Here is a 12,471-nt window from a genome sequence, read left to right on the forward strand (position 1 = left end):
ATTTCAATATGCTGGTTAACTTTGTTATTATGCACATAGCAACAGGCTCCAATTCTATGGCGCACTGAACCGCGGGCAGCAACTGTATCCAATGCAGGAGAAAACGCATTTGTAATGAAATAATATTAGATTAATTAGTGTTGCACCATTATTTTGAAATAATATAACCAATGGATTAGTTCACTGTACTGAGACCAGTGTGACTCAGACAGGTGCCATGTGCACGATGAAAAAATAATGTTTTTGCGAAGGCTCGATTTTAAGAAATCTCAGTAGGCCAAAAGCCTGTAGAACAAACAATCGACCAGTCTACTAAATAGGGTCAGCCCTAACGCTCATACACGTGTGTGTGTGCGAGTGCTTGTGTGTTTATGCAGCAGGGACCTGTTAGAGGCAAATCTTGCCTCACTCTGCATGTCAACTCCCAGAACAGCATAATGGCTGTGTCCTTGCCACTGTGACAACAACCGAAACATTCAACACAGCTAAATGCTAAAATACCTCTGATTCCTCAAAAGAGGCCTAAATCACTTTTAGATGGAACCCCAAACTCTCCCTTTCCTCTTCTCCCCCTCGCTCTCGCCTCTCCTCTCTAGGTCTAGTGGGGAGTAAAACTGTGATGGCTCAATTAAATTAATCACGTTTTGCAGTATGGATCCAGTAGCCTTTTTTACTTATGGTCAAACAAAATCTCAGATGGGGTACCGTATAAAAACCTACGACTACTACCAGGTAGACTCCCCTCACAGGTATACTTTGACTTTTCGGAATAATGTAAGTGTGGGTTTGCGTTGGGTGACGTTTGTAAGCAAACGTGCCAGCCCTAACCATAGCGGCAGTGGAGTCATCCAAACCTAAATATCTGCATTGCTCACTGTATAAATATACCACAGGTTTGGTGAACCAACACGCATACGCATACACACACACACACACAGACACACACACACACGGTAATGGAGGTACTCTTAGGTAGGGGTGTATTGCACTGCTCAGAGATGAGTTGCATCCCAAACACTATATTGTTTGTTTGTGTAGAGCTCTAGTTTTGACCAATTCCTATAGTATGTATGCAGTGCACTATATAAACTCAGCAAAAAAAAAAACGTCCTCCCACTGTCAACTGCGTTTATTTTCAGCAAACTTAACATGTGTAAATATTTGTATGAACATAACAAGATTTAACAACTGAGACAAAGTGAACAAGTTCCATAGACATATGCCTAACAGAAATGGAATAATGTGTCCCTGAATAAAGGGGGGTCAAAATCAAAAGTAACAGTCAGCAGCTGGTGTGGCCACTAGCTGCATTAAGTACTGCAGTGCATCTCCTCCTCATGGACTGCACCAGATTTGCCAGTTCTTGCTGTGAGATGTTACCCCACTCTTCCACCAAGGCACCTGCAAGTTCCTGGACATTTCTGGAGGGAATGGCCCTAGCCCTCACCCTCCGATCCAACAGGTTCCTGACATGCTGAATGGGATTGACATCCGGGCTCTTCGCTGGCCATGGCAGAACACTGACAATCCTGTCTTGTAGGAAATCACGCACAGAAGGAGCAGTATGGCTGGTGGCATTGTCAAGCTGGAGGGTCATGTCAGGATGAGCCTGCAGGAAGGGTACTACATGAGGGAGGTCTTCCCTGTAACGCACAGCGTTGAGATTGCCTGCAATGACAACAAGCTCAGTCCGATGATGCTGTGACACACCGACCCAGACCATGACGGACCCTCCACCTCCAAATCGATCCCGCTCCAGAGTACAGGCCTCGGTGTAACGCTTATTCCTTCGACAGTAAACGCAACCTGTCAGTGAAGAGCACTTTTTGCCAGTCCTGTCTTGTCCGGCAACGGTGGTGGTGTGCCAATAGGTGAAGTTGTTGCCGGTGATGTCTGGTGAGGACCTGCCTTTCAACAGGCCTACAAGCCCTCAGTCCAGCCTCTCTCAGCCTACTGCTGAGTATACTACGGTATTTCTCTATTTGGTTAAGTCGAGGTGTGATTTGGGTGGGCATTCTAGTTTATCTATTTCTTTGTTGGCTGGGTATGGTTCCCAATCAGAGGCAGCTGTCTATTGTTGTCTCTGATTGGGATCATACTTAGGCAGCCTTTCTTCCACCTTTAGTTTGTAGGATCTTGATTTTGTATAGTTACTGTTTAGCCTGCAGAACATTTTGTTTGTTTATATTTTGTTGTTTTGTTGGTGTTCATCAAATAAAGATGTACGCTTACCACGCTGCACCTTGGTCCAATCCATCTCTAATCGATTGTGACAGAAGATCCCACCACCAAAGGACCAAGCAGCTTGGCCAGGAGGAGCAGGGATCCTGGGTCCAGGAGAAAAGGGAGTGGAGGACATCATGGACATGGGAGGAGTTTATGGCAGGAGACAAGACCCTGCCATGGAAGCAGGCGGAGGCAGCGAAGGAGGATCAACGACGACTCCGGGGTTCACAACCACGACGGAAGCACGAGAGGCAGCTCTCCCCCCAAACAATTGGGCTGGGGCACACGGAGTGGTTCGCGGAGCCGAGAGGTGAACCAGAGCCAGTCTGGGAGTTGAGTGAGGAACTCGACGAAAGATTCCGGAGAGAGGTGTGGGCGTTGAGAGCGCTGCAGAGTGGGCGTGCTGAGGAGCGTGACACCAGTCCGGTGTCATATGCACCAGTTTCACACATCTGGCGTCCAGTGCGCCTCCTCAGTTCGGTATGTCCTGTGTCTCCTCCATGCACTCGCCCTGAGGTGTGTGCAACCTTTCCGGTACAATGTGTGTCGGTTCTACGCACCTTGTCTCCAGTGTGCCTTCACAGCCCAGTGCGTCCTGTGCCAGCGCCCCGCACTTGCTGGGCTAAATTGAACATCCAGCCAGGACGGGTTGTGCCAGCTCTATGCTCCAGACCTCCAGTGCGCCTCCACAGTCCAGTATATCCTGTGCCTGCTCCATGCACCCGGCCTCCAGTGCTTGTCTCCAGCCTGCTACGTCCTGTGCCTGCTCCACGCACAAAGCCTCCAGTTATGATCCATGGCCCGGAGCCTCCAGTGATGATCCATGGCCCGGAGCCTCCAGTGATGATCCATGGCCTGGAGCCTCCAGTGATGATCCATGGCCTGGAGCCTCCAGTGATGATCCATGGCCTGGAGCCTCCAGTGATGATCCATGGCCAGGAGCCTCCAGGGATGATCCATGGCCCAAAGCCTCCAGAGACGGTCTGCGGTCCAGAGCTTCCAGCGACGGTCTGCGGTCCAGAGCCTCCATCGACGGTCTGCGGTCCAGAGCCTCCAGCGATGGTCTGCGGTCCAGAGCCTCCATCGACGGTCTGCGGTCCAGAGCCTCCAGCGATGGTCTGCGGTCCAGAGCCTCCAGCGATGGTCTGCGGTCCAGAGCCTCCAGCGACGGTCTGAGGTCCAGTGCCTCCAGCGACAGTCTGCGGTCCAGAGCCTCCAGTGACGCTCTGCAGTCCAGAGCCTCCAGCGACGCTCTGCGGTCCAGAGCCTCCAGCGATGCTCTGCGGTCCAGAGCCTCCTGCGACGGTCTGCGGTCCAGAGCCTCTTGTGACGGTCTGCAGTCCAGAGCCTCCAGCCGGGGTTCCCAGTCCAGAGCCTCCGGCGACGATCTACGGTCCGGTTCCTCCGGCAACGATCCACCGTCCGAAGCCTCCGGCGACGATCCATGGTCCGGTTCTACAGAAGCAAGCATAAAAGGCATTTAGCTCCTCTGGTAGGCTCGCGTCACTGGGCAGCTCACAGCTGGGTTTCCCTTTGTCATCCCTTATAGTTTGCAAGCTCTGCCACATCCGACGAGCGTCAGAGCTGGTGTAGTAGGATTTAATCTTAGTCCTGTATTTGCGCTTTGCCTGTTTGATGTTTCGTCTGAGGGCATAGTGGGATTTCTTACAAGTGTCCGGATTAGTGTCCTGCTCCTTGAAAGCGGCAGCTTTATCTTTTACCTCAGTGTAGATTGTGATTGTAAGCAATGGCTTCTGGTTTGGATAGGTGACTGTTTGGATGACGTCTTGGTGCACTTATTGATGAAGCCGGTGAATGAAGTGGTATACTTCAATGTCATTGGATGAATCCCTGAACATATTCCAGTCAGTGTTAGGAAAACAGTCTTGTAGCGAAGCATCCTCGTCATCTGACCACTTCCGTATTGAGCGAGTCACTGGTACTTCCTGCTTTAGTCCCATCCCATCTGTAATTGCCCTGACCTTAACAGTTCCAGTGCATTTCCTGATCTCAACAGATGGCCTGCTCTGTGTCATCTAATCATGTTTGGTCCTTGTATCTTGTTTTTAAATCGCTGTGTCTGTGGAGGGTTGGAACGAGTCCCCTTGAGTGTCTTGGACCCATTCATACTGTACAGCCATAGACCGCAGCGATTCAGCATTCATGAAATCAGCCATTTAGTCTCTCTCGACTTTCTTACGACTAGCTAGTGCAAGACTTTTAGTATGGCTCATGAGACTACCCTTCTCATGGCTTGGGCAGTGGGCACGAGAACCGGCTGTTTCTCTCAAGGATACCTACCACATTACATCTGTACTAGTATCAGCCTCAACACACACAAACGTAGACAAACAGCAGACACACATGGCAGAGTAGCAGCTTCACTATCCCTTGGTACAGCCGGAATACAGGAGTGGATCAAGGCCTGGTGTTCAGTACCGTCACATACAGACCACAATCTGGACACCACATTTTCCTCGTCTCCATTTCAACTCTCCCACCAACCCTCCCTCGAAGAGAAGCTAAATAAAACCCCTCCAAAAATAAACAATACCCGCTTCCTGAGTCCATCCCCCAGAGTCCCTAGTCCAGCTGGAGGGCTCTAGCAGAGAAAGTACAAGAGACTAGTGGGTGTGTATGCGCACACGCGTGGCTGCATGTGTGCTTGTACCAACACACGGACTACATGTGTTACTACATTTAACCATTTGAATCTGTATTCATGTATGATGCTTCTAATAATAACTAGGTCAGGAATGTGTAATATAATAACATGAGGGCTTGCATTCATTTGTATTCAAAGCTAGCTACTACTGTACTTACACTATTCCAGCTACCCACTAGTGTTGCACGGTATACCAAAACAAATTTTCGATACTGGAACATGAAAAACAGTTGGGTACTAGAATTTTTGTTACTTTCGGTACTTCTGTCAAATGTGTCTCACATGTTCTACTGATTGAGAGAGGATCAAATCTGTCTATCAGCGCAGCTGATTTCCCCTCATAGCATGACAGCACCCACTGTTCATGCCTCTTGCCTGCCTGTACCATTTACTTTTTGTTAGCTCCAGCCTGCCATGAAGAATCACAGAAGTCACTGGGAGTCTGGGCTGCATCACTATTTATGCTGCACAGAAGTTAAACACAGTTGAATAATGCAACCCGGCATTTAAAAATGTTAAAATGGTTCCCAAAACAATGTCCTGTACTAGAATACTACAATACAAGATAGCATCCAGCTTTGTAGGCTATCGGTAACTTTCCTTCCTAGCTTACAGCTGAAGCCAACATCAATTCACTACCTTAGTACCTTGTTTATGATACAAACCATTACACAAAATATTGTTTGTTACAAAGCTGATAGTCACCCAACACTTTATTCATTCACTTAGACTCCCCCGCCTCACGTCTCTCCCAGTCAAGATCTTTGCTTGAGCCTGGAAATGACTGTGTGAATGACTTCATGGGTCTTCGAGACAGCGTACACTTTTATATCAATACAATAAGTCCCCAAAAAAGGTAAACAGATTGTTTTTCAGCTATAGCCTCGTGAAAATCTGTCAAAACAAGCTCATTGACTCAATGCATGTGCACACTCCTATTGAATATGTATTCACCTGGGTTGTGAATAAACCTTGATTTACCCAGTTTATCAATAGCGAATTACCATTCAAATAAATTATTACCATTGTGTTATGTATATGTAGTTACACTGAACAAAAATATAAACGCAACATTTTTTGTTTATACTGAGTTACAGTTCATAAAAGGAAATCAGTCACTTTAAATGTCAGTGATGCTCTATTTGCGGACATCACACTCATCCGTAAATGAGACTAAGGCTGTTTTCACACTTGGTTGCTTTCAGACAATATTTTGAACTGAGTGTGGTTCTATCCGGACTATTTGCATTGTTGGATAAGGGCTTGTAAGCAAGCATTTCCATTTAAGGTATATACCTGTTGTATACATGTCCTTCGCATAGAGTTGATCAGGCTGTTGATTGTGGAATGTTGTCCCACTTCTCTTCTCTGGCTGTGCGAAGTTGCAGGAAATTGGCAGGAACTGGAACATGCTGTTGTACATGTTGATCCAGAGCATTCCAAACATGCTCAATGGGTGACATGTCTGTTGAGTATGGAGGCCATGGAAGAACTGGGACATTTTCAGAGAGAAAGAAAGAGAGAGAGAATTAGAGAGAGCATACTTAAATTCACACAGGACACCAGATAAGACAGGAGAAATACTCCAGATATAACAGAATGACCCTAGCCCCCGACACATAAACTACTGCAGCATAAATACTGGAGGCTGAGACAGGAGAGGTCGTGAGACACTGTGGCCCCATCCAACGAAACCCCCGGGCAGGGCCAAACAGGCAGGATATAACCCCACCCACTTTGCCAAAGCACAGCCCCCACACCACTAGAGGGATATCTTCAACCACCAATTACCATCCTGAGACAAGCCCAAGTATAGCCCACAAAGATCTCCGCCACGGCACAACCCAAGGGGGGAGCCAACCCAGACAGGAAGATCATGTCAGTGACTCAACCCACTCAAGTGACACACCCTCCTAGGGATGGCATGGAAGAGCACCAGTAAGCCAGTGACTCAGCCCCTGAAATAGGGTTAGAGGCAGATAATCCCAGTTGCACAGACAGCAAGGGCGGTTTGGCGCTCCAGTGCCTTTCCGTTCACCTTCGTACTCCTGGGCCAGACTACACTCAATCATAGGACCTACTGAAGAGATGAGACTTCAATAAAGACTTAAAGGTTGAGACCGAGTCTGCGTGTCTCACATGGGTAGGCACACCATTCCATAAAAATTGAGCTCTATAGGAGAAAGCCCTGTCTCCAGCTATTTGCTTAGAAATTCTAGGGACAGTTAGGAGGCCTGTGTCTTGTGACCGTAGCGTACGTGTAGGTATGTACGGCAGAACCAAATCGGAAAGATAGGTAGGAGCAGCCCATGTAATGCTTTGTAGGTTAGCAGTGTAGAGAGGCTAGCACTGGAGTAATATGATCACGTTTTTTGGTTATAGTCAAGATTCAAGCAGCCGTGTTTAGCACTAACTGAAGTTTATTTAGTGCTTTATCCAGGTAGACGGATAGTAGAGCATTGCAATAGTCTAACTTAGACGTGTGAAAAGCATGGATTAATTTTTCTGCATCATTTTTGGACAGAAAGTTTCTGATTTTTGCAATGTTACGTAAATGGAAAAAAGCTGTCCTTGAAACAGTCTTGATATGTTCGTCAAAAGAGAGATCAGGGTCCAGAGTAATGCCAAGGTCCTTCAGTTTTATTGGAGATGACTGTACAACCATCAAGATTTATTGTCAGATTCAACAGAAGATCTCTTTGTTTCTTGGGACCTAGAACAAGCATCTCTGTTTTGTCCGAGTTTAAAAGTAGAACATTTGCAGCCATTCACTTCCTTATGTCTGAAACACAGGCTTCCTGCGAGGGCAATTTTGGGGCTTCACCATGTTTCATCGAAATGTACAGCTGTGTGTCATTCGCATAGCAGTGAAAGTTAACATTATGTTTCCAAATGACATAACCAAGAGGTCAAATATATAGTGAAAACAATAGTGGTCCTAAAACGGAACCTTGAGGAACACCAACATTTACAGTTGATTTGTCAGAGGACAAACCATCTTTGTCAGGTAAAACCAGGTAATTTACCACCTTTACAAGTGCAGTTGGGGTCTAAAACCAGACTGAAGCATATCGTATACATTGTTTGTCTTCATGAAGGCAGTATAGGTTAGCATATATATATATATATAATATATATATATATTTAAAAAATCACCCCCTTTTCTCCCCAATTTTGTGGTATCCAATTGTTAGTAATTACTATCTTGTCTCATCGCTACAACTCCCGTATGGGCTCGGAAGAGACGAAGGTCGAAAGCTATGCGTCCTCCGAAACACAACCCAACCAAGCCGCACTGCTTCTTAATACAGTGCACATTCAACCAGGAAGCCAGCCGCACCAATGTGCCGGAGAAAAGCGCCCGGCCCGCCACAGGAGTCACTGGTGTGTGATGAGACAAGGATATCCCTACCGGCCAAACCCTCCCTAACCCAGACGACGCTAGGCCGATTGTGCATCACCCCACGGACCTCCCGGTCGAGGGCAGGCTGCAGCAGAGCCTGGGCGCAAATCCAGAGTCTCTGGTGGCACAGCTAGCGATGCAGTGCCCTAGACCACTGCGCCACCCGGGAGAACTGCTTTTCAAATTTTTGAGAGGAATGGGAGTTTCGATATAGGCCGATTAGTTTTTATTTTATTTTTCTGGGTCAAGGTTTGGCTTTTTCAAGAGAGGTTTTATTACTGCCACTTTTAGTGAGTTTGGTACATATCCGGTTGGATAGAGAGCCATTTATTATGTTCAACATAGGAGGGCCAAGCACAGGAAGCTGCTCTTTCAGTAGATTAGTTGGAATAGGGTCCAGTATGCAGCTTGAAGGTTTAGAGGCCTTGATTATTTTTCATCATTGTATCAAGAGATGTAGTATTAAAACGCTTGAGTGTCTCCCTTGATCCTAAGTCCAGGCACAGTTGTGCAGACTCAGGACAACTGAGCTTTGGAGGAATACACAGATTTAAAGAGGAGTCCGTAATTTGCTTTCTAATGATCACGATCTTTTCCTCAAAGAAGTTCATGAATTTATCACTGCTGAAGTGAAAGTCACCCTCTCTTAGGGAATGCTGCTTTGCGACAGTATCAACAATACATTTTGGATTGTTCTTATTTTCCTTAATTAAGTTCGACAAATAGGATGATCGAGCAACAGTGAGGGCTCTTCGATACTGCACGGTATTGCCTTTCTTAGCAAGTTGAAAGACTTTCAGTTTGGTATGGCGCCATTTCCGTTCCAATTTTCTGGAAGCTTGCTTCAGAGCCCGGGTATTTTCTGTATACCAGGGATCTAGTTTCTTATGACAAATGTTTTTTGTTTTTAGGGGTGTGACTGCATCTAGGGTATCGCGGAAGGTTAAATTGAGTTCCTCAGTTAGGTGGTTAACTGATTTTTGTACTCTGACGTCCTTGGGTAGGCGGAGGGAGTCTGGAAGGTCATCTAGGAATCTTTGTGTTGTCAGAGAATTTATACCGCGACATTTGATGCTCCTTGGTTGGGGTCTGATTAGATTATTTGTTGCGATTGCAAACATAATAAAATGGTGGTCCGATAGTCCAGGATTATGATGAAAAACATTAAGATCCACAACATTTATTCCACGGGACAAAACTAGGTCCAGAGTATGACTGTCGCAGTGAGTATGTCCAGAGACATGTTGGACAAAACCCACTGAGTCGATGATGGCCTTATGGAGTGGGTCTGTGGACTTTTCCATGTGAATATCAAAGTCACCAAAAATTAGAATATTACCTGCCATGACGACAAGGTCCGATTGGAATTCAGGGAACTCAGTGAGGAACGCTGTATATGGCCCAGGAGGCCTGTAAACAGTAGCTATAAAAAGTGATTGAGTAGGCTGCATAGATTTCATGACTAGAAGCTCAAAAGACGAAAACGTCCGTTTTTTTTTTTATTTAAATGTAAATTGTAAATTGATTGTAAAAATGTAAATTGAAATGTACTATCATAAATGTTAGCAACACCTCCGCCTTTGCGGGATACGCAGGGGATATGGTCACTAGTGCAACCAGGAGGTGAGGCCTCATTTAACACAGTAAATTCATCAGGCTTAAACCATGTTTCAGTCAGGCCAATCTCATCAAGATTATGATCAGAGATTAGTTCATTGACTATAACTGCCTTTGAAGTGAGGGATCTAACATTAAGTAGCCCTATTTTTAGATATGAGGTATCACGATCTCTTTCAATAATGGCAGGAATGGAGGAGGTATTTATCCAAGTGAGATTGCTAAGGCGAACACCGCCATGTTTAGTTTTACCCAACCTAGGTCGAGGCACAGACACGGTCACAATGGGGTTAGCTGAGCTGCCTACACTGACTGTGCTAGTGGCAGACTCCACTAAGCTGTCAGGCTGGCTAACAGCCTGCTGCCTGGCCTGCACCCTACCTCATGGTGGAGCTAGGGGAGTTAGAGCCCTGTCTATGTTGGTAGATAAGATGAGAACACCCCTCCACCTAGGATGGAGTCCGTCACTCCTAACAGGCCAAGCTTGGTCCTGTTTGTGGGTGAGTCCCAGAAAGAGGGCCAATTATCGACAAATTCTATCTTTTGGGAGGGGCAGAAAACAGTTTTCAACCAGCGATTGAGTTGTGAAACTCTGCTGTAGAGCTCATCACTCCCCCTAACTGGGAGGGGGCCAGAGACAATTACTCGATGCCGACACATCTTTCTAGCTGTTTTACACGCTGAAGCTATGTTGCACTTGGTGACCTCTGACTGTTCATCCTAACATCGTTGGTGCCGACGTGGATAACAATACTGTCATACTTGAGTAAAAGTAAAGATACCTAATAGAAAATTACTCAAGTAAAAGTACAATTCTACTTGAGTAAAAGTATACTTAAGTATACTTAAGTATCAAAAGTAAAAGTATTAATAATTTCAAATTCATTATATTAAGCAAACCAGGTGGCACCATTTTCTTGTTTCTTTTTATTTATGGAAAGCACACGCCAACTCTCAGACATAATTTACAAACAAAGCATGTGTATTTATTGAGTCCGCCAGATCAGAGGCAGTAAGAATGGCCAGGGATGTTTGGTTGATAAGTGTGTGAATTGGACAATTTCCCTCTCCTGCTAAGCATTTAAAATGTAACTTTGAGTGCTTTTGGGTGTAAAGAAAAATGTACAATATTTTCTTAATGTAGTGAAGTAAAAGTACAGTAGTCAAAAATATAAATAGTAAAGTACAGATGACTGGTACTGTATGTATGTATTTAGACTGTCCGGATATACCCCAAAAATATAATGATATTATTTGAATAGTGAAAATATTTTAAATGCACATGCCTAACATATAGGACTTTGCTGCTGTCGCTTTCTGTTCTCTGTCATCTTCCCAACTGTTAACGATGATGACGTAGTGGTCGAGTCAACTTCAAAATAATGGATTCCTCAACTCCTTGCAGTGTCAAGATTTGATTCCTCTAAATGAGATTCCTCTAGGAATCGACTCCTAAGATTCACTATTTTTGGAACGGAGGAGACCGATTAGATGCCATACTACCGAGAACACAAACACTCACATCTTTCATAGCGAGCGAGCGAGCGAGGGACAGAGAGAGGGGGAGGGGCACATTATAGGCAGGTCGGCCACGAGGCAGACAGAGTATGAACCATACATTAGGACTATCTATCGGCAATCAAAAGCTGTATCTCACAATGGAATGCTGTATCTCACAATTTCTTTACTTGCAATGTCTCGCAACTTCAGTAAAGCAGGGCCTATCATCAATGAATAGGCTAGGATATTGAGATGAGCGAGATGCAACACTTCGCTCTCAGTCACACAGTATCTACGCATGTGCATGGGTTCGCTTCATGCTGTTCACAGAGTGGTAGCCAGGGCTTTTAGTTGTTGTGGAAATTGACTCACTATGCTGTTTACTTTCTACATCTACGTAAAAAATACATTTTTCGGTTATGGATTTATTTTTTTACATTAAGGATCCCAATTTAGTTTAAGCTCTTTAGTTTAAACGTTCACACAACTAATCTATATACTGTAGATATAGCAAAACTAGAAACAAGGGGCGCAACTGTCACTGGGAAGTCGGATAACACCCCCGCCATACACACACAGTTTTATCATTGGAATGTAATACAAAAGGTTAGTGTGCTTTAGGACCATGTGGACTCCTCCGATCGGTCGGGTAGGCTGTTTGGAGTGTTTATCCGACTTGATAAAAAAAGTATAATAATTTTTGTCACCCCACTTCTAAAACCAAAGTTGAGCCCCTGCTGTAAACTATGATGGGGCGGCAGGTAGCCTAGTGGTTAGCGTTGGGCCAGTAACTGAAAGGTTGCTAGATCAAATCCCCGAGCTGACAAGGTAAATATCAGTCGTTCTGCCTCTGAACAAGGCAGTTAAGCCACTGTTCCTAGGCCGTCATTGTGAATAAAAATTTGTTCTTACCTCTTGAAGCTAGGGGCACTATTTTTATTTTTGGAAAAATAACGTTCCCAAAGTTAACGGCCTATTTCTCAGGACCAGATGCTAGAATATGCATAAAATTGACAGCTTAGGATAGAAAACACTCTAAAGTTTCCAAAACTGTAAAAAT

General features: G+C 45.3%; 1 protein-coding gene across 1 annotated transcript in view; it reads right to left on the minus strand.

Annotated features, from left to right (window-relative positions):
• LOC110492870 (arginyl-tRNA--protein transferase 1) overlaps window positions 1-3,672 on the minus strand; it is a 52,875-nt gene extending 49,203 nt beyond the window's left edge. The window contains exon 1 of the mRNA XM_036945882.1: window positions 3,619-3,672. Within this exon, the coding sequence (XP_036801777.1) occupies window positions 3,619-3,672 (54 nt within the window). The remainder of the gene's footprint in view (window positions 1-3,618) is intronic.
• Window positions 3,673-12,471: the final 8,799 nt, after the last annotated feature.

The sequence above is a fragment of the Oncorhynchus mykiss genome, chromosome 16 (genome assembly GCF_013265735.2).
Source record: "Oncorhynchus mykiss isolate Arlee chromosome 16, USDA_OmykA_1.1, whole genome shotgun sequence".
Taxonomy (NCBI): domain Eukaryota; kingdom Metazoa; phylum Chordata; class Actinopteri; order Salmoniformes; family Salmonidae; genus Oncorhynchus; species Oncorhynchus mykiss.